A 27,917-nucleotide genomic window follows, 5' to 3' on the forward strand; every position below is an offset into this window, starting at 1 on the left:
GCAAGGTGCAGCGAGCTTAGGTTGTCACAGTAAAGTGTTGGAGGTTGATGCAATGGAATCCCAAGTTCAGAGAGTAATGATTCAAGCCAGGATACTTCAGCAGCGCCATTTTCCATAGCACGGTACTCAGATTCGGTGCTGGAGCAAGAGACTACTTTCTGTTTTGAGGAAGACCAAGAGATGAGATTGTAGCCTAGAAAAATGTAGTAAGCGCTTGTGCTTCGGCGATCATCGGGGCAAGAGGCCCAGTCCGCATCTGTGTAAGCATGAAGTGTGTGATCGGAGTTTGGTTGAATAAGAAGTCTGAGGTGACCAGTTCCCTTAATATAGCGAAGGACACGTTTGGCTGCCTTCATGTGCACATCTGTAGGAGCATGCATAAACTGGCAGAGCTTGTTGACTGAGAAAGCTAGATCAGGGCGGGTAATAGTGCAGTACTGTAACGCACCAACCAGACTTCTATAATCAGTAGCCGAGGGGAGTGGAATACCATCATGGATGGAAATGGTGCCCAAAGCGATAGGGTTAGGCAACGGTTTGGAATCCAGCATACCAGTTTTGGAAAGCAAGTCACGGAAGTACTTTGTTTGGCTGAGATGTAATCCCGCGGTAGAACGATGCACCTCAATGCCAAGGAAGAAGTGTAAGGGGCCAAGATCTTTCACAACGAACTGAGAATTGAGGTAGACAGTGAGAGCGGCAATAGACTTCGAGCAAGAGCCAATTATTAAGATATCATCAACGTAGATGAAAGCAATGATGGATACACCATTAGTGTTGTACAGAAACATAGATGTGTCGGCTTGAGAAGCCCGAAAGCCCCACTGAGTTAATGCAGAACTTAACTTTGTAAACCACGCCCTAGGTGATTGGTGCAACCCGTACAAGGACTTTGAAAGTAAACACACATGATCAGGATGGACAGAGATGATAAACCCTTGTGGTTGACTCATATAAACAGTTTCAAGGAGGTCTCCATGCAAGAATGCATTATGAACATCAAGTTGCTTTATCTCCCAGTGGCAAGAAGCAGCAATACTGAGCACCAATCTTATTGTTGACGGCTTGATAACAGGGCTAAACGTCTCGTGGAAATCTAAGCCCGGTGTTTGGTGAAATCCTTTCGCTACAAGGCGAGCCTTATATCGCTCGACAGTGCCATCAGCATGTAATTTCACTCTAAAAACCCATTTACAGCCCACTATTGTAGCACCAGGTGGTTTGGGAACCAGTTGCCATGTGCCTTGAGAGGTTTAGGCAAAAAAATTTGTTTGCATAGCATCATGCCACACTTGAAGTTTGGAGGCCTCAGTGAAGGAAGAAGGTTCAATGGGTATCTCAGTGAGGGTGCTAGCAAAGAGCTTTGGTTTAAATATACCCAGTTTGGCTTTAGTAAGCATGGGGTGAATGTTTTTAGGTGCACTGGGCTGCTCACTGGAAGAAGGGATAGAGGGGCTGGCGGATGGGGAAGGGGTAGGAGATGGTGGAGAGATAGTGGAAGGAGAAGAGTGAGAGGAAGAAGGAGTAGAGGGAGAGACATGGGCTGTAGTGGCAGGAGAAGAAGGTGGTGGTATGAAAGGTAATGAATTAATGACAACATGAGGGGTACTAGGAGGGGGTGAAGCAGATGTGTGAGCAAAAGGGAACCAGGTTTCATTAAATATCACATGTCATGTAACATATATGCGACCGGTGATGGGGTGTAAACAAAGATATCCCTTGTGATGGCTGCTATAGCCAAGAAAAATACAGGACAGTGACCGAAATTCAAGTTTGTGCGCATTGTAAGGGCGCAAGAAGGGAAAGCATTCGGAACCAAACACCTTAAGATGACTATAGGAGGGTTCCTTGCCATAAAGAACGGAATAGGGACTAGCCAACTGGAGGACACGAGTAGGTAGACGATTGATAAGGTAAGCGACTGTAGAAAAAGCATAGGGCCAATACGCATGAGGAACGGAGGCATGGGCAAGCATGGCAAGCCCCATTTCTACGACATGACGATTTTTACGTTCCACCCTTCCATTTTGTTGGGGAGTGTATGGACAGGAGAGTTCATGTAGAATGCCATACTTGGCAAAGAAAGAGGGAAGGGTACAAAATTCACCACCCCAATCAGATCGAACTTTCTTCATGTTGGCAGCAAATTGAGTTTTGATCATAGTGTGAAAAGTGAGGAAGGCATTATAGACCTCATCTTTTGATCGAAGTAAATATAACCAAGTGAATCTGGAAAAATCATCGATAAACAGTATAAAAAACTTGACACCAGTAATTGAAGAGGCAGGGGAAGGACCCCATAAGTCAGTATGTATTAATTCAAAAGGCTGTGCTGCCCGAGATACAGATACATCAAAAGGAAGTCTATGAGACTTTGCTAATTGACAGGCAGTACAGAAATGAAACTGACTTTTCTTAGACACTGAAACATTACAACGAGACAGAACACAACTAAGAACATCACGAGCGGGGTGACCAAGACGTGTGTGCCATAAGTTGGGATTAGATGCAGAAGAGAGACACAGCTGAAAAGAAGTAGGAGGACGAGATGAAGGCGGGCATGTCACTTTGTAAAGGCCATTATGCAGAAGACTCGTGAGGAGAAGCTATTTGGTGACCTGATGCTTCACAAAGAAACAATGGGGGTGAAATTCAACAAATGCATTATTATCAGTACACAATTGGGAGACACTGAGTAGATTTTTAGAGATGGAAGAAGAATGATAAACTTTTGAAAGCTTTAGAATGGAATGGTAACCGGGTAAGTGAGCAGTTCCAGTGTGAGAGATAGAGACACCCTTACCATTACCAACAGTGACCTGTTTAGTACCAGTGAATTGGTGGGCACCCTCAAGCATGTTTAGATCCGGAGTAAAATGATGGGAAGCGTCGAAGTCCATGTACCAACCTTGGTCAGAATAGGAAGTGGGGTTATGGACAGGAGGAGAGGGAAGAAGGCCAGGGGAGTGCTTGGTAATGAAGGCATTGAAGGGTCTAGGAGAAGGAGGTGGAGGATGGTATTGCAAGTTCTGGCGATGGTAACAAACATTGGCAGTGTGGCCAACCTTTAAGCAAATTTGGCAACGAGGCTTGGTAGAGGAAGCAAGGCGTGGTGGTGGAGGGCGAAAAGAAGATGAGAAGGTGTGTGGGCGATATGGAGATTTAGTTGGAGAAGCACGAGGATATGAGGAAGTAGGAGGTTGTGTGGGTTTCTGTTTATGGAGATTCAATTGGCGAAGTTGGCTTGAAGGGAGCTAATGGTATCTACAGAAGTCTGGCGTTGAAGACGAGCGTCATAGGAGAGCAAGAGACTGTAGACTTCTTCCATATTTGGCTGAACAGAACGAGCCTGAAGAGGAGTGACATAGGCATTGTAGTCTCGTCCGAGATCGTTGAGAAAGTAGATGAGCTGATCTTTTAGAGAGACAGGATCCCCAGCGGAAGCTAAAGAGTTGCATAGACCACGAAATTTCTGGATATAGGCAAAGGCCGAGAGTCCATCTTTCCACAAGGTTTGAAGCTGAGTACGGATTTCAGAGAGGCGGGAGAGGGAGGCAGCAGAATATATCTGGGTAAGAGCTTCCCAGATCTCAAAGGCAGTGTGATACCCAACGATTTGGCCCAGTAAGGACTCGTTAATAGATGCGTAGAGCCAACTCATGACGAGGCGGTTGTAGCGATGCCAAGCTTGGAACTCAAGGGTGTGTTGCTCAGACGGGCTGGCTGTGGGGAGAACAGGGCAAGAACGAGACCCATTGATGAAGCCTTCTAGCCCATTTGCAATGATGATATTCAACATTTGATTGTGCCAGATAATGAAATTGTTTTCATCTAGCTTGACTGCAATGGAGTGGGTTGCTGAAGGTAACGTGGGGAGAGAAGCTGAGACAGAAGTAAGAGACAGTAATGGGTTGATGTTGGGGTTATGGGAGACCAACGGGACAGGCGGAGCAGAAGGAGTGGAGGACTGAGAAGCAGGTGGAGCTAACGTGGGCTCAGGCGTTCTGTTGATGCTAGGGGCAGACTCCATGAGTACTGTTAATACTCTGATACCATGATAGAGAAAGTAAATTGATAAATGTTTATATTCCTCGAAAGGGGGCATAAGGCAATACAGAAGTATATATAGTGGATCATTTACATTAGAGATATATGACCTAACAAGTGTACAGTAAAACATGAAAAACATTACTATTAACTAATAGTAATCACTTAGGATAATCATGGTTTAACATAATAATAGTATAATAATGCCAACTACTCATATTCATATTCATTATTATAAATTTTTGTAATAGGTAAAGGACATCTCGCTAAGATCGATCAACACCTCGGTGAAAGCAAAATTATTAATGTTTTATATAGAAATCCAAGACAAGACAACTGCCAATTATCCCTTATCCCTGTTGGATGTGCAGCTGGTACTACTGCTGCTCATCATTTCACCACTCTTCGATCTTCTTCTGATTCCCAATTAAACTTTGCCAAACTCGATCTATTGATTTGCGACCTTGCTTGGCACTTGGCAGCCGAACCTTAACAAAATAAATAAATAAATAAAAAAAGTTGAATTGACCTAGCTCAGTATGTTTACACACTACTAGCTAGCTAGGTTTACAGCTGTCCCTCTCCCTCCCATCATTTTAAAAAATTAAGCGACTTAAACAGCAATATAAAAGTGACACGTTTGACTAAACGAAAACAGTGATAACCCAACTTGCACTATATTATATGGAAGTTTCCCAACCAACTAAACTCTCATTTAGGTGAATAAAAATTATTAAGAAGAGGTCAATTAATTTGCCAGGAGGATAAAAATATAGGCTTTTTTTAATGATTAGTTTTTATCTGGCTAAAAAAATTTATCCAAAGTAGCTGTTAGTGTTTGTCATGATTAAATTTAATGGAGATTCAAGAGGATCAAAGTAATAATAATTACAAATCGTGGTCGGAGACCGGAAGCACCAGCGGCGCCGGGAGTATCAAGGACGAAGACAAATGCGTGGAAATCACGCTCGATGTCGGAGACGACTCGGCTGTGGTTCAAAACAGAAGAAAACGCGACTCGGCCGAGTCCACTCAGATAGATCATCAGATTCAGAACATGTCCACCGACACCGCACGCGTCTTCAAGGGACTCAAATTCGTGAACGAGAGGAAAACCTTCTCCGAGTCAGAAGAAGGCTGGCCTGAGATCGAGCGACGTTTCAATCTATTGGCCAACAACTTTGGAATCCTCCCCAAATCAAAATTTGGCCATTGCATAGGTACGTAATTCTCTGTTTGGCTGGTGATCGAGAAAACGTACGGGTAAGAAAATCGAAATGAAATTCATCTAATGATTTTGACCTTTTTCGATTCTTATCTAAATGATCGAGTAGGGATGGGGGTGGGGTCGAGTGACTTTGCAGACGAACTGTTTGATGCATTGGCTCGGCCGAGAGGTATAACGTCAGCTTCAGTGCTCAAAGATGAGTTACACGAATTTTGGGAACAGATCACAAATCAGAGCTTCGATGTTAGGCTGGAAACTTTCTTTGACATGTAAGTGTAAGACTCAAAAAAAAAAAAATATATATATATATATATTGTGGTTACTTCTTCGATTCTATTGTGTTTTTGAGTATCATACATGAAATCTGGTGCAGGGTGGACAAAGATGGAGACGGTCGAATCACTAATGAAGAAGTGATGGAGGTAAGTTGTTTAAGTTTTTTTTTTTTTTTTAATTTTCGTTTTTTTTAGGAATTGAAATATGTATATATACGCAGATCACAATTTTAAGTGCTGGTGAAAATAGATTGGCTAGGATTAGAGACCGTGTTGAAGAATATGCAGCTCTTATCATGGAAGAGTTGGACACAGATAACCTTGGATATATTCAGGTCTATATCTTCTTCCCTATAGCTAGCTCGATCTCTCAAATAAATAATTATTTTTTTGTTAATACATTTACAATTAAATTTCAGAATATATGGTGAGATTTACACATGTAATTAGTTGGTACATATGTTTGAGAAATATTTTTTTAAGCACAATATATTTTGAAAAGATAACAAAAATGTTGAGAATAAATTTGTCTAATTAATTACTTATTGTAAACAAAAAGAAACTCATATTGGATATATAGATTTCAATATTTATTTTCCTTTTTAGGGTTTATACTATTTTGAGTGATTGTGTTTTCAGTTCAGTTAATTCCACGATAACTATCTGTTTTAAAAAAATATATTTTTGTACTCTATTTTTTGAGATGGTTAAAATAGTTCTCCAAATCTGAATTTAGTGGAAATATTTTTGCCTTCACACTTTATTTTCAGGGTGATTGACTTGGGAAATGTTTGGATCTTTGAGGGGCATGAATTTGTATAAGATTATATTTAAAAATATTAACCAAATTTGAGTTTATGGGATTATTTTTAACAATTTTACAAAATAAAACTCCAAAATATATGTTTTAAAAACACAAGGGCCATCGTGGAATTGTGCTATAAATATGAGAACCCAATATGGTACAAACCTTGTTTGGGCTCTACCCATTTTTAAATGTAGCCCATTTCACGTCTACTTAGAGAAGAAGTGGAAATTATGATTTTTTAATTTAATTATTTCAATGGGAATTTCAATTTATTAATATTTTTTATGATTTTTTTGTAGTTTTTAAATACATGCTTTTTAGATTCCTAAATAAATGTATAAGTTAACAAATAAATCATAATTTTTTATATACTTAATTAAGTTGTGTAATCCAAAACTTAATTATTTAAAATGTCATATATTATACGAATTTTTTTAAGCTTTAGTTTAAGAAAATTAGTAATAAGGTAAAGTCACATTTTTATGAATTAGTTTTTAAAACATTTTTTATCATATTTATAAAAATAATTTCCTACAGATAAACGACTTGGAAAGACTACTTCTTCCAGACCCAGCCAAACCAAGTAACATTAAAATGGGCTTGAACAATTTTGTCCTTAGAAAATCAATAAGCACGAAGGTTGGAAAAATAGACTACAACCCCATCTACAGGCGGCTCGAATATTTCGTAGAGGAGAACTGGAGGCGAATTTGGGTGGTGGGGCTTTGGGTTGCAATCTGTACGTGCCTTTTTACTTGGAAATTCTTTCAGTACAAGAATCGGGCTATTTTCAAAGTTATGGGCAATTGTGTGACAACAGCCATGGGTGCAGCCGAGACCCTCAAGTTCAACATGGCCTTAATTCTTCTACCGGTGTGTAGAAATACCCTTACTTGGCTAAGGAGCAACACCAAGTTGGGAGTCGTGGTTCCCTTTGATGACAATATTAATTTCCACAAGGTAACACTATATCATGCTGTCTTTTTCATAATCATATGATAAAACTGAAACTAATTAATAATTTCATCTAAGAACTGTATATATGATATGAACATTTTTCCATAGATAATATCTCACGTGACAAGTACTAATGTCATTAATTAGTTGACCAAGGGTACGTTTGGTACCAAACTAAAATACTTAATATTTTTAAAATGTTGCACTTTTATACCTAATCTTTTTTTTGGCCATTTTTTTTTTTCTGATCCTTCGATAAAAAGATTCATTTTCTATACTCAATGTCTTTAAAATGTTACATTTTTATATCCAATTTTTTTTTGCGATAAATATACCTAATGTTTTTAAAATATTGCACTTTCATACATGTTTTTTAAAATTATTTTGAGAAATAATAAGAAAGTGAATGAAAAATATATGATTTTAGTTATTTTTAAAATTTTAACTTATTTTCACTTTCAAAATAATAAAAAAAATTAAGATTAGTAAAATTAATCAAAATAATTAAACTTATATTTTTCATTTACTATTTTTTTTAAAAAAAACTTATATTTTAAATTGATGAAAATTTATATAAGTTTTTAATTATTTTAATAAAACATTTATTAATGTTTAATTTAAAATAGTTATTTTGAGAAAGAATATAAGAAAGAAAATAATAAATAATTAAAATCTTATATTTTTTATTTACTTTCTTATTATTTATCAAAATAATAAAAAATAAGTTTAAAAGTGTAACATTTTAAACATATTGAGTATATTTATTGCAAAAAAAAAAAAATTGGATATAAAAGTGCAACATTTTAAAGACATTGAATATATTTACCACCAAAAAAAGATTGGGTATAAAAATACAACTTTTTGAAAATATTGAATATTATAGCCGCCATTTGCTCTATAATATAATTAAACATCATACAGCCATCAAACGACCCACAAATTATGCTATTAATAATACTAATTATAGCCTTCTAACACTTGCTACAACTTTGTTATAATAATAACCTAAATTAAATTCTACTCTCCATGTATATATATAGGGACGAAACTAGAATATTTTATTGACGCGGGCTTCAAAGTCAACAAAAATTAAGTTCAAGTATTTTTAGTATATAAAAAAAAAACAAAAGATATATTATTTTTTCAATTATTTATATTGAAAAAAATGATAATAATATATATCTTTTGTAAATTCAAACCAAGAGTTTATATCTTAATCATATTATGCTTATATTGAGTCTTAACTAAAATCTAATAGCTAGTGATTCATATGCTTATTTTTATTTGGAAATCATTTGTAATTTATCTTTTCAAAAGTTTTATTTAATTTAATATATTAAGTCTAATTTATTAATCAGAAATTACCATACTTAAAAGAATTATAAATAACAAACGTTTTTCTATATAAGAATTTAGGAGCAGCAAAATATTTGTTATACATAAAGAATATAGTTACTCTTTTTAGTTGGTTGTATAATATGGCGAAAATAAGCACTTTTTTTCTACATTTATAAAAATATATATATATATATATTGTTTTTTACAAAATAATAATATGTAACCAAAATAGAATAGAAAAAACCAACATTAACCTACTCTTGCAAGAAATGTATTTTTTTTCTTTCTTCATTTTCAGGTCATCGCTACGGGGATTGCAATTGGAGTGGGTATACATGTGGGAGCACATTTAACATGTGATTTTCCAAGGTTACTCCATGCTACAGCTGAGGAATACAAGCCAATGAAGCCAATATTTGGTGAAGAACGACCCAATAATTATTGGTGGTTCTTAAAAGGCATAAAGGGGTGGACAGGATTGGTCATGCTAGTCCTAATGGCTATACCTTTCACCTTAGCACATCGTGGTTTCCGAAGAAATATGTTAAACCTTCCTAGAACCCTAAGGAGATTTTCTGGGTTCAATGCTTTTTGGTACTCTCACCACTTGTTTGTTATCGTTTACGTCCTTTTGATCGTTCATGGATCTCATCTCTACCTCTCTAACAAATGGTACAATAAGACTGTAAGTAGTTTCTTTGCATACTATGGACATCATCATCATCATCATCTAATTTTGTTTTAAAAATTATTTTCGTAGACATGGATGTATTTAGCTGTACCAATCCTTCTTTATGTGTGTGAACGCATGATTCGTGCATTTAGGTCTAGCTACAAAACGGTGAAAACATTAAAGGTACATTTTTCCCCATATATTTGTATTGAGTAGTTACTACTAATAATAATGAATAAGGCTTCAATTTGTTTTGAGGAGAAAGTATATGTTAAATTTAACACTTGAAAAAATTCAGGTTGGATTGCATCCTGGAAATGTTTTGGTAATACATATCTCTAAACCGCCTGGATTCAAATATATTAGTGGGCAATATATATACATAAAATGTCCGGCTATTTCCCGATTTGAATGGTATGTTTGATACCTCGATTTTTTTTTATCTTAATTTTGTCAATCTTCAATGTGTGATTATGTTGTGTAGTTGTTATCAATGTGTATTGATCTAATATCAGGCATCCATTTTCACTCACTTCGACTCCTGATGACAAATATTTGAGTGTCCACATTCGCACATTGGGTGACTGGACAAGGCAATTGAAATATATTTGTTCTGAGGTACGTACTTGCTTTTGCATATTATTGCTCAATTAGGGCTTATGGAACATTTAATCAGATTTATATTATTTTATACTTCTGAATTTTAATACAAAATAGGTATCATTTAAAAAAAAAAGTGACTTTTCATTGAGAATTAAACATCGGCCGCAAACGAGGCTCAATACAAGCGGATAGCCAGGTCTCACAAAATATGATGTGATTCCATAGAAAGAGATAGTTTTGTTAAAGAAAATGAGCAACCCCATTAGCAATTCTAGCTAGGACAATGTTGAAAAGTAATTTTACAAAAGTCATTACAAGCAAGAATAATATATTTGATGACAATGCCGAAAGAGTGTGGGCTGATCTAATATAGGGCTCTGTTTAGCTAAAAAAAAAAAAGAAAATTACATTTTATATGAGTTTTTTTTAATCAAGTTTACAAAAATCTGGCTTTTAAAAAAAAAAAGTTATTCTATGGCATTTTTTAAAGTATTTTCACTTTTATGGGTTTAGTTTCCCCATATTTTTGTTTAAAAGTTGATTTATGCCATAGTTTTACTCTTAATCAAGTTTTATTAAGTTGGACAGGTAATTTTTTAATTTGATTATTATTTTTTTTAGTTTAATTGATTTTTTTATATTAATTTTATATAACTATTTTTATATTAATTTTTTTTTGGTAGTTTTGCAATTTTTTTTTTGTAATATGAATTGTGTTTATTTTTTTGTATTTATTATAAACATTTTTTTTTAGATTATACGTTTTTTTTCAAAGCCTGAGTAAGGTAACCAGTTACTTGATAGATCTTTCTCAGTTGTGTAAAAAAAATTCCTAGATCTTTCACCACGAACCACCCTCCTCCCTCGCCTTTGAACACCACCACCAGAACCCCCTATCCCCTAGGAGCAGAACCCCATTGCAACCCCAGCCATCCCTATCGTTTTGCGTAGCTCCCAGCAACCCGAGAGCCCAGAATCTGAGCACCCATCCCCGCCTAGGTCTGTGTCTGCCTCTTTGCCACCTGGGTTCAGATCAGACAAAAATTTCAGGTATGAAAATGACAGAAACAATCTCACCATGGAGTTGAGAGGTGGTTCGTCGTGGAGCTAGGTGCGCATCGACACCACAGTCGGAGGTGGAGGTGGTTTTCCATGGAGATGGTGGTGTCGCGCCTGGGCCCACGCTCAGATGGGGCTCTCGAATAGAGCTGGGGTCTTGAACGGAGGGTCGTTGATTCGGTGGAGCAAGGTTTGCTTTGAGGTCGTAGATTCACCGGAGCAATGTTTTCTTTAAGGTCGCAGATTCGACGGAGCTGGAGGGGATGGTGCTACTTGGTTTGGAGAGAGAAAGGGTTTGTGCTGTAAAGAAACTTAACGTGTTTGAATGAAAGTAATAATCTTCTCATTAAACCAAACTAATTATTACAAAGTATTTTATTTACAGAAGTGGTTAAGAAATATACAACTGTACAAAACCGTAACTAATCATCTTGTTGACGCGGTTCTTCGGCAACAGGTAATTAAGAGAAGAAGAGAAAGAGATTAGTACTTAAAAGTAGAACCGCCGCAGATATGAAATCTTTGTGAAAAGAACTAGGTGACCTTAAACACGTTTTTAAGTGGTTCGAAGGTTAAAATCCTTCTACTCCACTAGTCAATATTATTGATCTTTTCTGGGTAATTGGTTTACAAAATATATAGTTCTTACAAGACTATTTTTTCCAACCCCTATCAATTCCCAGGGTCTCCATATTTATAGGAGAAGGCACCTGGAAATTGGTAGGGAGGTCATCCCGTGACCTTTCCATTTGTCATATCAAGTTTGTGATATTCATGATTAATTCCTAAACCTGACACACAAGTGTGGTCTAATCAGTATGGAAGGAAACAATGGGCCGCACGGCCCAACCCGTCCGTGGGTGTCTGAATACGCACGTTCCTGCTGCGTGTCCGAGAAGTCAGGGGGATATCGGACACGTGATGGCAGGATTATGCACGTTTATCTTGCGTGTCGACTTCCCATAGGGTCAGAGCTTCCTGAGAAGCTCGCTGCCGGAACAATCCATAACCCGAGCTGATCCGTCGGTGGTCGCCGGATGTTGTTCCCAGCTCCTGGAACAACAAGAGGGAGCAGGAAACTCCATCCCCTCGAGCTAGGAAGGGCCCGTCCTGAAGATAAAGCCTCTGGCCTGTGGGAGCCTCGGGCTAAATCATGTTTAGTCCGAGGATCGTCCTGCTAAACAGCCCGTGGGAAAGCCAGGGCGTACATCTTCCCCCCAAGCTCCTGCTCGTGGTCCATGACGTCAGATATGGGAGACCACAGTAGGAGCTTTTAGACTTCCCCCACAACCCTTCGCATTCCATGCTTTTCGCATGCGTCTGATACGTGGAACGCCGTGGGTGGCGACGGTACACTCTACGAGAACCGCATTAAATGGCCTAGCCTACTGTCCAGCCGTCGTTTCACATTTCGAGTGGAGGGTCTCCCAGGAGCCTTTTACACGTGATCCTCCCTTGTATAAAAAGGGGGTGGTCATCCCACGCACGGGCCACCTTACCATTCAGAACCTCTCAAATTTCCTTCTTTTCTCTCTGACCTTCCGAAGAACAAAACCCTCATTTCCATTGCTCTCATCTTCTCCGTTCACGAAGCTTAAGCGTGCGAGTTCCTTCAAGGCCTTGGAGACTACTGTGCCAACGAAGCTCCTACCAGCGCAGCAACCTCGCTCACCATCCAACCCTATACTGTAAGTCTTCTGTCCCTGTTTATTTTTGAAAGCATGCCACTGTAGCCTAGGTAAATTTTTTTTACTGTAGCCACATGCAGAGGTTTTCTGGGTCGCGCGGATATGGAGGGTGATGGCCCTTCTTAGATTAGGGCACACTTGCCATGGGACATCGCCTTAGAATATGGGTTCCATGATTCTCTCTTAGGAACAATTTCTGGGTAGGATCCTCAGGAGCTTTGGGTGCAAAAACTGGGTAGCTTAGGGAATACGCCTTAAAAGCGGTTTTGCCACGCCTTGCCTGTTGAAACTTTCCCCCCAAGGCAATTTTTTTACTCTGAGCCATCTGACACATGAATTCCGAGTAATCTGGGATCTGTTGAGGGCATAGGCGCGTGTTCCTTGGAACGCGTGGCACCACTCTCCACGGGCTGGGCTTACCCCAGCTCGTGTACTTAATACTTGCTTCACTCTCCTGCTTGGGTCGCCTTTTCTAAAGTGTTTTCTTTTGTTCGATAGGCGACCAAATGGCTCCAAAGAGAAATCTGCCACAGAAGAATGTGGGAAGTTCGGCCTCCCAGAAGGATAAAGGAAAGGCGGTGGTGACCAGCTCGCCAATTCCTCACTTTGGGCCGGCGGTGGAGAAGCAGGCCGAGGTGGCTCCTGACGCGTTTTTCGAGGCGGAGAGAATCGTCTCGAAGATAACCAGCCAGGCAAAGATCACCAAAATCTTCCTTAACCACAACATTCCTCTGGGGAAGACCTCCGTGATCGCCCGACCTGCTGCGGATGGGGAGAGGAGCTGCACGCCGCTCGACGAGTCGTTCGCGGCCTGGAGCGGGGAGCACTTCAAGGCAGGGGCCTTCCTCCCCCTGGATCAGTATTTTGCTGATTTTCTGAACTATGTGGGGTTGGCCCCATTTCAGCTCCCCCCCAATTCCTACTGTCTGCTGGCGGGACTGAGGTATTTGTTTCAAAAGCATGAGTGGGAGGTCCCCACTCCTGCTGATATCCTATATTTCTTCTGCCTCAAAGCCAGCCCGGACCAGCGGGGGCGAGGCGACGGGTTCTATTACTTAACCCGCTTCCCTAACAAAGCAGCAGTGATCGAGCTGCCGAGCCATCCAAACGACTTCAAAGACCAATTTTTTATGTCTATTGGGTTCCGAAACTGCGATCATCATTATTTCAACCGCCCTCGTAAGTAATCCTCCATTTAGCTCGCCTTTTAACGGTTATCTTATTTTAGCTCGTCCCTTATTCCAATTCTGATTTCAACCAACCTTGCAGCCATTTACTCGAGGACCGAAAAGTCCGTGACCCTCGGGGGTCAATACGATACACTGGCGAACCTGCCCCCCAGTGAGAAAGACTACCGCGTGCTCGTGACGGACGAGGCGATGGTATTCTGCAAGCTGATTTTCCCAAATCAGACTTTGAATTTGAAAAGGCCCCGGGGTCCTCCCCCAGCCTGCGACAACAGGCCAATCGTCGCGGAGGAGGTCGCAGATGACGAAGGCGAGGAAGAAGGTGAGGAAGTTCCTCTGGTGAGGAACATGAAGAGGAGCTTGGAGGTCGCCCAGGGGATGAGCGAGGAGAGGGCCCAATCTGGAGCAGCCGCGGGTCCTTCCGGTCAAGGTAACTCTTACTTATTTAAGAACGTAGATAGGGCCACTGCAGACCCCCGGCTGGTTAGGTTCAACCCTAGGCAGCTCGTCCATCGTCACCCAAGGAATCCGAACCTGGACACGCTTCTGCTCCACTGCGTTGACCAGCTCGTGCTGGACAACCAAGAGAGTCGGCCCAAGGGTACCGTAGTAGTAGATAATACCCTAGCCTTTAGGTCGGCCATTTTTGAGGAGTACGGGACCAATTTACGCACGTGGCCTGCGCTCCAGAGGGGCGTCTACGCTCCGGGGATTAGGCAGTACGTAGAAGAGTCCAGCCCCGATTCAGAACCGGACCTAGGACCTTCGCCAGTTCGTGAGATAATCGTCCTAGGCTCTTCCAGCTCGGGGGGTAGGGCTCCCTTAGTATTTGCTTTCTTATTGCCTTTATTTCTGTATGATTGCTAATAACCGTGTTTTTTGCTCTTTGGCAGAAGAGATGTCTCAGCCCGGGAATAGTCTGCGGGGCGTTGTGTTTGGTGGGAATCCCCCAGCGGGGCCGAGGTTAAAGAGGCTTCGCGAGTCCAAGAGCTCGACCGGGGTCTCCACCAAATCCCCAGCTACGGAGAAGGAGAGAGACCCGCCATCCCAGGTCGCGGGGGCGAACCTCCCTGTCGCCAGGACAGGACTCATGCATCCGCCACCCCAACGATCTCCACTGGCCGCCCAGGACGGGGTAATAGAGGTCGGGAGCCTGGCCGCGGCAGCCCCGGACGTGCGTATCCCGGTCGACCCCCGGGCTCTGGAGAAGATGCCCGAAGCATTCCGGGGTACGGTGTACGAGTCGGCCAGCTACGCCGTCAGCCACTATTACAATATCAGGGAGAAGGAGCTCCGGGCCATCGAAACAACGAGCCCAGTCCGAGTTATAGAATATGCTATGGACATGACTTTAACGGTAAAGTGCCCCCTTCTTCTAAGGCTTTGACACTCACACGCCGCCTTTCTCCTTCCAGTTTGCTAATTTATCATTCTTTTCTTGCAGGGCATGGCTGCCGCCTATAGAGGCATCGTTAGGACCAAGGCCCAGCTCGAGGGTTTGGAAGCAGATCGCCAGACTGCCCTCCAGGAGTCTCAGGAGGCGAGAGACGCCCTGGCGGCCTCCAAAGCCAAGCTAGAGAAGGTCCGCTCGGAGAACCAAGAGCTTAAACGCTCCCTGGCCGCATCCGAGCTAGAGAAGCTTCGCTCCGAGAACCTAGAGCTTAAAAACTCCCTGGCCGCATCGCGGGCAGACCTTGAGGTGGCGAAGGCCGAAGTCCAGACCTCCCAGGCCGCCCTGAAAGACGAGCGGGTCGTGTCGGATCAGTCCTTACAGGACCTATTCTATCACTGCTGGTCCCACAATCCGGACGCGGACTTCTCCTTCATGCCGCCGGACCTCTGGGCATTCCTGTTGCCGCGGCTTCAAGCCCGCCTGAATAAGGAGGCTCCTCCTTCGGAGACTGGAGAGGCTTCTGCCGCGGCGGAACAGGGCGAGACCGCGACCTCCAAAGGGCCAGCTGATGGGGCTTAGGACGCTTCTCGTTTACGTATTTTGAACACTCTTTTTTATTGTAATTCTCTTTTTTATGTGAGGCGTTTCCGCCTCGAGACAATTTGCTCAACCAGTTTTACATATATATTTTTATGCATTTGGTCACAATTTATCTCTTTATTTTTATGAACGTAGTTCGAGTTAACTTTATCCGTATCCCGGGCTCTTTAAATAAGATCCGCGTTCAACAAATTTTAGTTCACTCCTAAGTTTTCTGACCTGGTTAAGACCAGGAACTTATTTTGAAAAAACTTAGTTCGCGTCAACTTTTATTCGTATCCCGGGCTCTCTAAAGAAGAACCTCGGTCAACAAATTTTAGCTAACTTCTAAGTTTTATGACCTGGTTAAGACCAGGAACTTATTTTGAAAAAACTCAGATCGCGTCAACTTTTATCCGTATCCCGGGCTCTTTAAAGAAGAACCACGGTCAACAAATTTTAGCTAACTTCTAAGTTTTATGACCTAGTTAAGACCAGGAACTTATTTTGAAAAAACTCAGATCGGGTCAACTTTTATCCGTATCCCGGGCTCTTTAAAGAAGAACCTCGGTCAACAAATTTTAGCTAACTTCTAAGTTTTATGACCTGGTTAAGACCAGGAACTTATTTTGAAAAAACTCAGTTCGGGTCAACTTTTATCCGTATCCCGGGCTCTTTAAAGAAGAACCACGGTCAACAAATTTTAGCTAACTTCTAAGTTTTATGACCTGGTTAAGACCAGGAACTTATTTTGAAAAAACTCAGATCGGGTCAACTTTTATCCGTATCCCGGGCTCTTTAAAGAAGAACCTCGGTCAACAAATTTTAGCTAACTTCTAAGTTTTATGACCCGGTTAAGACCAGGAACTTATTTTGAAAAAACTCAGATCGCGTCAACTTTTATCCGTATCCCGGGCTCTTTAAAGAAGAACCTCGGTCAACAAATTTTAGCTAACTTCTAAGTTTTATGACCCGGTTAAGACCAGGATAGGACTTAGTTTGTGATAACTCTTATCCATAGATAAAAATTAACACCTAAGTCGTTAAGGAGACCTGGATATATCCAGGTACCATATGCCCCCCAAGTAACTGGGAAAGGGTCTTTCGTTGTTACTTTAAAATTACCCTTGCAAATAACGAGAAACATTTGATTTTTATTTATACATGGAAGGTCACCTTCTAGGTCTTACAAATGTTTATTGATAATATTTCTTTAGGTGGATTGCATTCCAAGTCCGCGGGACCGCCCCTCCACCAAGTCGAGCTAACTTATACGTCCCTTCTTTGATGACTTCGATGACCTGGTATGGTCCTTCCCAGCTTGGTCCCAAAACCCCATCTTTGGGATCTTTCCCGGCCAGGAAAACTCTCCTCAAGACCAAATCGCCGACGCTAAAGGCACGTCTTTTGACCTTAGTGTTGAAGTAGCGAGTGATTTTCTGTTGATAATGGGCGAGCTGGAGTTGTGAATCCTCTCGCCTCTCATCCATCAAGTCTAAGGAGTGGCATAGGAGCTCGTGGTTCTTGTCTTGTTCGTAGGACCGGACCCTGTGCGACAGGACCTTCACCTCCACGGGGAGGACCGCTTCACTTCCAAAGGTTAGGGAGAAAGGAGTGTGACCCGTGGGAGTCCGATGTGAGGTCCTATAGGCCCACAGAACTTGGGGGAGCTGTTCTGGCCAGATCCCCTTTGCCTCATCTAACCTCTTCTTGAGGCTTGCCTTCAGAGTTTTATTGACAGCTTCGACCTGGCCGTTCGCCTGGGGATAGGCCACGGATGAGAAACTTTTCACAATTCCGTGCTTTTCGCAAAATTCGGTGAACAGGTCGCTGTCAAATTGAGTGCCATTGTCGGAAACGATCTTTTTGGGTAGGCCAAATCGACAAACGATGCTTTTAACCACGAAGTCTAGCACCTTTTTCGATGTTATTGTCGCCAACGGCTCTACTTCGGCCCACTTTGTGAAGTAGTCAATGGCTACCACGGCGTAACGGACCCCGCCCTTTCCGGTGGGCAGGGCGCCTATTAGATCTATGCCCCAAATGGCGAAGGGCCAGGGAGACGATATCATTTTTAGCTCTGTCGGGGGTGCTCGTGCAACCGCGGCGAACCGCTGACATTTGTCGCACTTTTTTACATATGAGATCGAGTCTTTGGACAGAGTCGGCCAGTAAAAACCCTGCCGAAGGATCTTCAAGGCCAGGCTTTGCCCCCCAGTGTGATCTCCGCAGAATCCGTCATGAACTTCCTGCAGGATGGCCTTCGCTTCACTTGGAAGAACACACCGGAGGAGAGGTAATGAGTGCCCACGTCGGTACAACACCCCCTCGACTAGCGTATATCTCGGAGCTTGATAAAAGACTCGCCGTACGTCGTTGCGCCCTTCGGGTAACTTGCCCTCGACGAGGTACTCAACAATGGGAGTCATCCAGGTCGGCCTTATGTCAATCATCTCAATATCTGCTCGATCTCCGTCTATGCTTGGTTTGCCCAAGAACTTAATTGGCACCAACCCCAGGGTTTCTGCCTCCCCCGAGGTGGCGAGCTTGGCGAGAGCGTCTGCATTGGCGTTCTGCTCCCGAGGTATCTGCTCGATCGACCCTTGCCCAAACGTAGACAATTCGGATTTTACCTTAGCCAAATAAGAGGACATCTTAGGACCCCGCGCCTGATACTCGCCTAAGACCTGACTCACCACGAGCTGGGAGTCGCTGAAGCATTGGACAGAGCTTGCCTTTAGCTCGCTAGCTATCCTAAGTCCGGCTAACAAGGCCTCGTACTCTGCCTCGTTGTTGGACGCCTTGAACCCGAACCTCAGCGCCGAATGGAATCTATGTCCTTCTGGGGATATCAGAATGATTCCGGCCCCGGAGCCGTTCTCGTTAGACGAGCCATCAACGAAGATCCTCCACGATGAACCTGAGGAGGTGAGCTGCTGTGAATCTTCCGATGGGATCTCACGGAATCCCGCGCATTCTGCCACGAAGTCGGCCAAGGCTTGACTTTTTATGGTAGTTCGGGGAGTATAGAAAATCTCGAACTGACTGAGTTCGACCGCCCACTTTAGCAAGCGTCCCGAGGCTTCAGGCTTTTGCAAAACCTGCCTTAGAGGCTGATCGGTCATGACGTGTACAGAGTGGGACTGGAAGTATGGCCTGAGTTTTCGCGAGGCCGTGATTAGGCAGAACGCCAGCTTTTCCATCAACGGGTACCTTGACTCAGCTCCGAGGAGTCGCTTGCTGATGTAATAAACCGGTTTCTGAGCCTGGTCCTCTTCTCGCACCAGAACGGCACTAGCTGCGTCCTCAGTCACGGCCATGTAGAGGAAAAGAGGTTCTCCTACCCTGGGCTTTGATAGCACAGGTGGCTCAGCTAGGTGCGTTTTTAGGTCGAGGAATGCGCCCTCGCATTCTACTGTCCATTCGAATTTCTTGTTTCCGTGGAGCAGGTTGTAGAAAGGCAGGCATTTGTCGGTCGATTTGGAAATGAACCGGTTCAGTGCTGCCACCCTTCCTGTGAGGCCTTGGACATCTTTCCGCGACCTGGGGGATGGAAGCTCGAGCAGTGACCTGATCTTGTCGGGATTTGCCTCGATTCCTCGGGTATTGACTATGAAACCCAAGAACTTCCCCGATGCGACACCGAAAGTGCATTTCTGAGGATTGAGCCTCATGCCATATTCTCGCAGTATGTTAAAACATTCTTCCAGGTCGGCGACGTGGTTGGTGGCGGTCTTTGACTTGACAAGCATATCATCGACGTACACTTCCATGTTTTTCCCGATCTGATCCGTGAACATTCTATTTACCAGCCTTTGGTAGGTTGCCCCGGCATTCTTAAGACCGAACGGCATGACCTTATAACAATAGACATTAGTCGGGGTCATAAAGCTGGTATGATCCTGGTCTGCTGGATTCATCGCGATCTGATTGTAGCCCGAGTACGCGTCCATGAAGGACATGAGCTCGTGCCCCGCCGTGGCATCCACCAGTTGATTGATCCTCGGCAACGGAAAGCAATCCTTGGGGCAGGCTTTATTCAGGTCGGAAAAATCGATACAGGTCCGCCACTTGCCATTGGGCTTTGGAACTAACACGGGATTGGCAACCCAAATGGGAAATCTGGCTTCGCGGATAAAGCCACATTTTTTGAGCCGGGCCACTTCTTCTTCAAGGGCCTCGGCTCGGGTTGTCCCTAAACGCCTCTGCTTTTGAGACTTTGCAGGGACGCTTTTGTCTAGGTGGAGCGTGTGCATGATTACGCTCGGACTGATCCCTATCATGTCCTCGTGCGACCATGCGAATACGTCTAGGTTCTTTTTCAGAAACGCAGTCAGATCCGCCTTTCTCTTATCGCAGAGGTTCTTTCCGAGCTTCACCGTCCGTGAAGGATTTTGTTCATCGATGCCTACCTCCTCGAGATCTTCAATAGCTTGGAGCTCGGACCTGTCCTCGCCTACTCGGGGGTCAATGTCCTCGCTTAAGGCGAGCTTTTCGTCTTCGGAAACCCGAGGTTTTTCAATCTCAGGGGCCGCCTTGGGTCCCTGCGATTCCTCTTCATTCTGAATGGCCATCGCCACCTGCCCGGGTTTAGATTTTCCCTTCATGGAAATGCTGTAGCATTCCCTGGCAGCGAGCTGATCGCCCTTGATAGCGCAGACCCCTGTCGAAGTAGGGAACTTCATGGCGAGGTGCCGGACGGATGTGATAGCTTCGAAAGCAACGAGCGTTGGTCGGCCCAAAATTGCATTGTAGGCAGCGGAGCAGTCAATGACTATGAATTCGAGCAGTTTGGACACTGTTCGGGACTCGTCGCCTAGGGTGATCACCAGCTCGATCGTTCCTATCGCTGCTGACCCTTCGCCTGAAAAACCATATAGCATCATCGAGGTTGCCTTTAGCTCGGAGACGGTCAGACCCATTTTTTCTAAGGTTGAACGGAATAGGAGATTCACCGAGCTCCCATTGTCCACTAACACCCTCCTTACTCTCCGGTTGGCGAGCTGGACTGCTACGACCAAGGGATCGTTATGAGGGAATTGGACATGGCCCGCGTCCTCCTCCGTGAAAGTGACTGGTTGTTTCTCTAATCTTTGTTGTTTTGATTGACGCTGTTCCGGGACGAACTCCCCTCCATTGTGGGCCTTCAATTCATTTATGTACCTCTTCTGGGCGCCTCTGCTCGTGCCAGCCATGTGTGGCCCTCCAGAGATGGTGGAAATCTCTCCCTCGACCACGGGGGGAGGGACGTCCTGATCTACTCGAGGTCCAGGTTGACTGGCTGGGATCTCCGGAGCGGGTCGACCTGTCGGGACCCTGTTCCGCGAGTATTGCGCCAACGGACCTGCTCGGATGAGAGTCTCGATTTCATCTTTGAGGTGCCTGCAGTCGTCGGTATTGTGCCCGACGTCGTTATGAAAACGGCAGAATTTGGAAGCGTCTCTCTTTCCCTTAGGGTGCTTTATTGGCTCCGGTCTTTTCCAGGGGACTCGCGTAGCGTTGGCCAGGAAAATATTCTCTCTGGTTTGGGTGAGCTCGGTATACGTTGTGAACACGGGCTTGAATTTATCCACGGACTTATTCTTCTTTTGACCGTGCTGGACGTTTTCACCATTCCCTTTTCTTTTGCCGCCACCGGGCTGGTTGCTCTGCGTGACGTCGGGAGTCGCTACTACGATCTCTGTTCCCGCCCCAGCGGGCTTCTCGAGGGCCTGGCTGGTCCCCGCGGCTGAAGCTTCAGCTTCCTCCAAGTTTATCCATTCTTGGGCTCTGTTAAGGAATTCACTAACTGAGCTGACCCCCCTCCTTTGAATATCCTTCCACAGATCTCCGCCTACTAGGATCCCGGTCCTCATAGCCATGAGTTTGGAGCTGTCGTCGGCGTCTCTGGCTCGAGCAGCGACATTTACAAATCTGCTCAAGTAGGCTTTTAGCGTTTCTCCAGGTTGCTGTCTCACGTTAGCTAGGGAGTCGGCGTGGACCCTGGCGGCCTGAGAGGCGCGGAATGCCCTCTTGAAGTCAGCCGAAAAGGTCTTCCAGGAGCTGATCGACTGCCTTTTACTTTGTTTGAACCACTGCCTGGCAGGTCCAGTTAGGGTGGAAGGAAAGATCAAGCAACGAAGCTCTGGCCCGATGTTATGAGCCATCATTAGGGTGTTGAACATCCCTAAGTGGTCAGATGGGTCTCCATCCCCGTTGAACTTTGACAAGTGAGGCATACGAAAGCCAGAAGGGTATGCTGCTGCTGCTATGTTGGGGGCGAAGAGCTCCATCTCATCCCCTGAATCATATTCGTCTTTTTCTTTCTCCGACAGGAGCTTCTTCATCAGCTCCTCCATTTGAGTTAAGCGCTCTAGGGTTTTGTCCCGAGATCCTGGGTTATTCCGGGGCTGTTCAACAGCTCCGGACCCGTTATACATATTAGGCGGGTTATTGCCCCTCCTATATGGAGATAGGTCATTTGGGGCATTCCCGCCATTACGTACTTCGGATCGGACCCCAACTGAGCGGGCTTGGCTACCATCCCTAACTGGACCCTCTCTGTGAGAGTTGAGGCGATCTCGAAGGTCGCCTCCATGGGAATTATGGTGACTTTGTGCTGAACTTAGTCGCTGTCGCAGGTCCCCTCCCAAAAGATCACTCCGTGCACTACTGGTCCAGTGACTCCTGCTGGACAGGCTCGATGTGCGTCTTTGGTGGCTCCGACCTGCTCCTCCTCCCGGTGCCCTGCTGCGGCGGGAAGGCCCGGCCGATGGCGGGTCTCTCCTACTATTTCCGTAGGTCGGGATGTCTCGGACGGTCTGAGGAGACGGATATCTGATGGGAGAAGGAGGATGCCTGACCGGAGAGGCGATCCTAGTGCCGTCTGGACGGACTAAATTTGGTGGGGGCCTCTCGGCCCTGCCAGCTTGATGGTTTCGCGCTGGGCGATCTGGACGAGGAACTGGACGTTCTTCGGGGACGGGCTGACGTCTCCGGATCTCCTCGGCCCTCCTTTGGGAATTTCCCCCATCTCTTCTGGGCGTCCTCGAGGAAGGCTGAGAGCTAGGGGTTGATGTCCTAACCGAACGGCTGTACTGCTGCGGTTCGGTCTGAGGCATTTCCCTGAAGTTCGCCTCTTGATGGCGTGATGAAGGGTGGAGTTGGCTGCAGGGAGTCTACCCGAACGGCTATGCCTGGATCGATTACTCCGGCGAGACTTAGGAGCCTCGCCTTGCCTCTCTCCAACGTTACCGTTGGTTGTGAGAGGGGGTAGTCGACTCAGAATATCCTGGATTTGCTGACCAGCTGCTGCTAGCTGGCTCCTCAGCTGAGCATTCTCCATCTCCACCGCAGTATAATAACATGGATTCGGATTAGGCGGCCGGGGCGCCGAACTACCAGTGTCGTCTTGGCCGGCCGGCTGCTTTCCTGGCCTTTGCTGGACTTCAGGAACTTGCTCCTCGGGGAGGGCAACATGGTGGGCCTCCTGCCCATCATGCTGTTCTGTCTCGTTGCCATGTTTGGATCGAGTGGTCACCATAGTTGTATGTTTGTGGTAGTACTAATTGGACTTGCTCTCAATGAAAGCACCAAACTATTGACGCGGTTCTTCGGCAACAGGTAATTAAGAGAAGAAGAGAAAGATATTAGTACTTAAAAGTAGAACCGCCGCAGATATGAAATCTTTGTGAAAAGAACTAGGTGACCTTAAACACGTTTTTAAGTGGTTCGAAGGTTAAAATCCTTCTACTCCACTAGTCAATATTATTGATCTTTTCTGGGTAATTGGTTTACAAAATATATAGTTCTTACAAGACTATTTTTTCCAACCCCTATCAATTCCCAGGGTCTCCATATTTATAGGAGAAGGCACCTGGAAATTGGTAGGGAGGTCATCCCGTGACCTTTCCATTTGTCATATCAAGTTTGTGATATTCATGATTAATTCCTAAACCTGACACACAAGTGTGGTCTAATCAGTATGGAAGGAAACAATGGGCCGCACGGCCCAACCCGTCCGTGGGTGTCTGAATACGCACGTTCCTGCTGCGTGTCCGAGAAGTCAGGGGGATATCGGACACGTGATGGCAGGATTATGCACGTTTATCTTGCGTGTTGACTTCCCATAGGGTCAGAGCTTCCTGAGAAGCTCGCTGCCGGAACAATCCATAACCCGAGCTGATCTGTCGGTGGTCGCCGGATGTTGTTCCCAGCTCCTGGAACAACAAGAGGGAGCAGGAAACTCCATCCCCTCGAGCTAGGAAGGGCCCGTCCTGAAGATAAAGCCTCTGGCCTGTGGGAGCCTCGGGCTAAATCATGTTTAGTCCGAGGATCGTCCTGCTAAACAGCCCGTGGGAAAGCCAGGGCGTACACATCTTAACAAACTCTTAACAGCCTAACAATATATACTATCTAACATTCCCCCTCAAACTTAGAGTGGATAAGGAAACAACTCTAAGTTTGTCTCTAAGCAGAAGAAACCGAGAACTTGAGAGAGCTTTGGTGAGGACATCAGCTATTTGATCATGAGCAGGAGTGTGTCGAACAATAAGCTGCCCGTTAATTACTTTCTCATGAACAAAATTGAGATCCAACTCTATGTGCTTGGTTCTGGCATGAAGTATAGGATTAGCTGACACCAGACAGTGCTGAGATTATCACACCAAACTATAGGTGGCTGAGACGAATGCAAGTGTAGCTCAGCTAGAAGAGACTGAATCCAAGTTATTTCAGCAGTAACATTAGCAAGACTTCGATACTCTGCCTCAGTACTTGACCAGGATACAATTCTCTGTTTCTTTGAGGACCAAGAAATAAGATTAGACCCCATGTACACACAAAAGCCAGAAGTGGATCTCTTATCATCTGGATCAGATGCCCAATCAGCATCACAGAAGGCTGTCAACCCCAACTCTTCAGATCGCCTCATATGTAGACCAAAGTCTAGAGTGCCCTTGAGATACCGCAATATTCGTTTAACTGTCTGCCAGTGGGATTGAAGAGGAGTTTGCATAAACTGATAAACCCGATTAACAGCATAGGTAATTTCAGGTCGAGTGATAGTAGCATATTGAAGAGCACCAACGAGACTTCTATACAACTGAGGGTCCTGAACAGGATCACTTCCTTCAGCTGAGAGTTTCTCACCACCAGACATGGGTGTGGACAATGAGTTAGAAAACTGAAGCTTAGCACGGCACAACACATCTGTAATATACTTCTTTTGGCAGAGATGAAAACCATCAGCGGTGTGTTCAATTTGAATACCAAGAAAGTAGCTCAACTCACCAAGATCTTTAAGGGCAAAGGCTTTATGCAAGTCAGAAACTAGGTGTTGAATAACCATTGGAGTATCACCTGTAACTAGAATATCATCAACATAAACTAAAACAATAGTAATATGTTGGGTAGTGAGTCTAATAAAGAGAGAGTAATCAGACTTGGCACATGTAAAACCAAAAGACAGCAATGCACCCCTCAGCCTTTCAAACCAGGCCCTTGGAGCCTGTTTAAGACCATATAAAGCCTTATGTAGCTTGCAAACAAGATGTGGGGACGTCTGATCTTCAAAACCAGGAGGTTGAAGCATGTAAACCTCTTCATTAAGTACACTATTTAGGAATGCATTATTGACATCTAGCTGTTTAACAAGCCATCTTTTAGATAAAGCTAGAGTAAGAATTACCCGAATTGTTGTAGGCTTTACCATTGGACTGAAGGTTTCAGTGAAGTCATAACCATACTGTTGATGAAAACCTTTAGCAACCAGGCGAACCTTGTGCTTCTGAATAGAACCATCCGCAATCTCTTTAAGCTTATAAACCCATTTGCAGCCTACTGGTTTGCGATCTGAAGGTAGAGGAACTAGAGACCAAGTGCCATTTTTCTGTAAAGCAGAAAACTCCTCTTGCATAGCCAACTGCCAATCCGGATTTTGAAGAGCTTCAGAGACAGAAATAGGCTCTTTTGAAGCTATGTAAACCTTGGGTTTGTATATACCTGCCTTTGCCCGAGTTGTCATACTGTGAGTGTTAGTGGGAACATGTAAAATAGATGATGTTGATAAGTCCATGGATGAGGTGGAAGGGGAGGTCACGTGGGAGTTATTGGACGGAGATAAGGAGGGATTATTAGATAATAAGATGGGAGTAGGCGTGACATGGGGAATAGGCATGGTTGAGATAACATTTGGTGCTGATGGGACAAGATGGGAAGAAGTAGGCGTGGCTAATGAAATATTAGGTGCAGATGGGACAAGAAATGAAGAGGTAGGCGTGGCTAGGGAGGTAGGTGGTGCAGATGGAGCTGGAAAAATAGCTGTAGGCATTGGGGGCTGTGTAGAAGTACTAGGCGTGGGCTGTATAGGACAAGATGGGGCATTGTGTGTGTGAAAAGGAGCTGAAAAAGGCTGACTAAAAAATAGTATATGAGCTGGTGTTTGACTAGGGGCACGTGAAACACTAGAAGAGGGGGCTTTGGTCAAAGTGGATGCATAGGGAAAATGAAACTCATTGAAAAGTACATCTCTAGAGATGTAGACACGACCTGAAGGAGAGAGACATTTATACCCCTTGTGTTTTAGACTATAGCCCATGAAAATGCACTCTATTGATCGAAATTCAAGTTTATTCTTATTGTATGGACGGGTGTTGGGATAACAAGCACACCCAAAAACTTTTAACTGTGAATAGTCAGGTTCCTTGTTAAAAAAAATCTGCAAAGGGGTTTTATTATGGACTACAGAAGATGGAAGACGATTAATAGGAAAAGTAGAGGCTCTAATAGCTTCATCCCAAAACTTAAGTGGTAAAGAGGCATGAGCAAGTAATATGAGAGATGTTTCAATCAAATGTCTGTGTTTTCTCTCAGCTAAACCATTTTGTTCATGAGTTGTTGGGCAAGATACTCTATGTTTGATGCCATGTTTTTCAAGATAGGATTCTAGAGCCTTATACTCACCCCCCAATCGCTTTGCAAGGCCTTAATGGAACAATTAAACTCATTTTCTACTTGTGTTTTGAAATTGATAAAGGTTTGTAGGACTTCAGATTTTGTTTTTAACAAATAAACCCAAGTATATCTAGAATAGGTATCAATAAAGTGTACATAATACTTGTAACCATTGGAAGAAACCATGGGTGAAGGACCCCATAAATCAGAATGGATTAACTGGAGAGGTTGGTAATACTGTGTGTCAGAAAGAGGAAAGGGAAGCTTATGTATTTTACCTTTGCAACAAGCTGTACAGAAATCAGTTACAGTTTTATTATTGGGAAAAATATTACATTTTGACATAATGTTTTGAACAATTTTGGCAGCAGGATGCCCCAACCTATTATGCCACAAATTGAAAGGAATACATGACACATTACAATTCAATTGAGTATTATTTACAGAGAGAGTAGACTTAGACTTGGACTGAACTGAGGACAACGACTTGGCTGAGGGAACAAAAAGCATGGATGATGGATGGAAGACATAGAGACCTTGTTTAACTGAGCCCTCCATTAGAACCTTCTTGGTAACCTGATCTTTAACAAGACAGAAGTCAGGAAAGAATTCAAAGAAAACATGGTTATCTTTAGCAAATTGGGAGACACTTATAAGGTTTTTAGTTATTTGAGGAACATGTAATAGGCGATCTAGGACAAGGTATCTTGAAGAATAGGGAGATTGAAACAAGGACTTACCAACATTTTGAATAGAAATGCCACCACCATCACCCATTCAAATTTGATCTGAGCCAAAATATTCAGTCTTTTTCATCAAATTATTTGCATCAGAAGTACAGTGACTGGTAGCACCAGAATTCGGATACCAAGCCATATCATTAACTGAATCTGCAGTAGCAACATTTACAGAATGTTTGTCTATTGAAGTTGCCCCCATTCCAGGAAAATCGAAGTTGAACCGCTGGTAGCATTTTGATGACACATGTCTTTGGCGCCCACAGAGGTGACAGACATGACGACTTGAATTAATCCCAGTAAGAGGTGACTGTCGAGGATAACCACTCAGTTTGAGAGAAGAGCCACCACGACCACCAGTAGCAAATGGATTCCAAGAACCTCGGCCAACCCCAGAACTTGAGCCACCACGA

General features: G+C 43.9%; 1 protein-coding gene across 4 annotated transcripts in view; it reads left to right on the forward strand.

The window, feature by feature from the left end:
• The first annotated feature begins 4,798 nt into the window (after positions 1–4,798).
• LOC133797788 (respiratory burst oxidase homolog protein B-like) overlaps positions 4,799–27,917 on the forward strand; it is a 45,888-nt gene continuing 22,769 nt past the window's right edge. Inside the window, exons 1-9 of one of the 4 annotated variants that reach the window (XM_062235837.1) lie at positions 4,799–5,267; positions 5,382–5,544; positions 5,649–5,697; positions 5,772–5,885; positions 6,896–7,318; positions 8,952–9,338; positions 9,414–9,509; positions 9,625–9,740; positions 9,842–9,944. In XM_062235837.1, coding sequence (XP_062091821.1) covers positions 4,904–5,267; positions 5,382–5,544; positions 5,649–5,697; positions 5,772–5,885; positions 6,896–7,318; positions 8,952–9,338; positions 9,414–9,509; positions 9,625–9,740; positions 9,842–9,944 — 1,815 coding nt within the window. In that variant the 5' untranslated portion in view covers positions 4,799–4,903. The remainder of the gene's footprint in view (positions 5,268–5,381; positions 5,545–5,648; positions 5,698–5,771; positions 5,886–6,895; positions 7,319–8,951; positions 9,339–9,413; positions 9,510–9,624; positions 9,741–9,841; positions 9,945–27,917) is intronic. The other 3 variants (XM_062235836.1, XM_062235838.1, XM_062235839.1) reach the window with 3 other exon arrangements.

The sequence above is a fragment of the Humulus lupulus genome, chromosome 8 (genome assembly GCF_963169125.1).
Source record: "Humulus lupulus chromosome 8, drHumLupu1.1, whole genome shotgun sequence".
NCBI classification, from domain to species: Eukaryota; Viridiplantae; Streptophyta; class Magnoliopsida; order Rosales; family Cannabaceae; genus Humulus; species Humulus lupulus.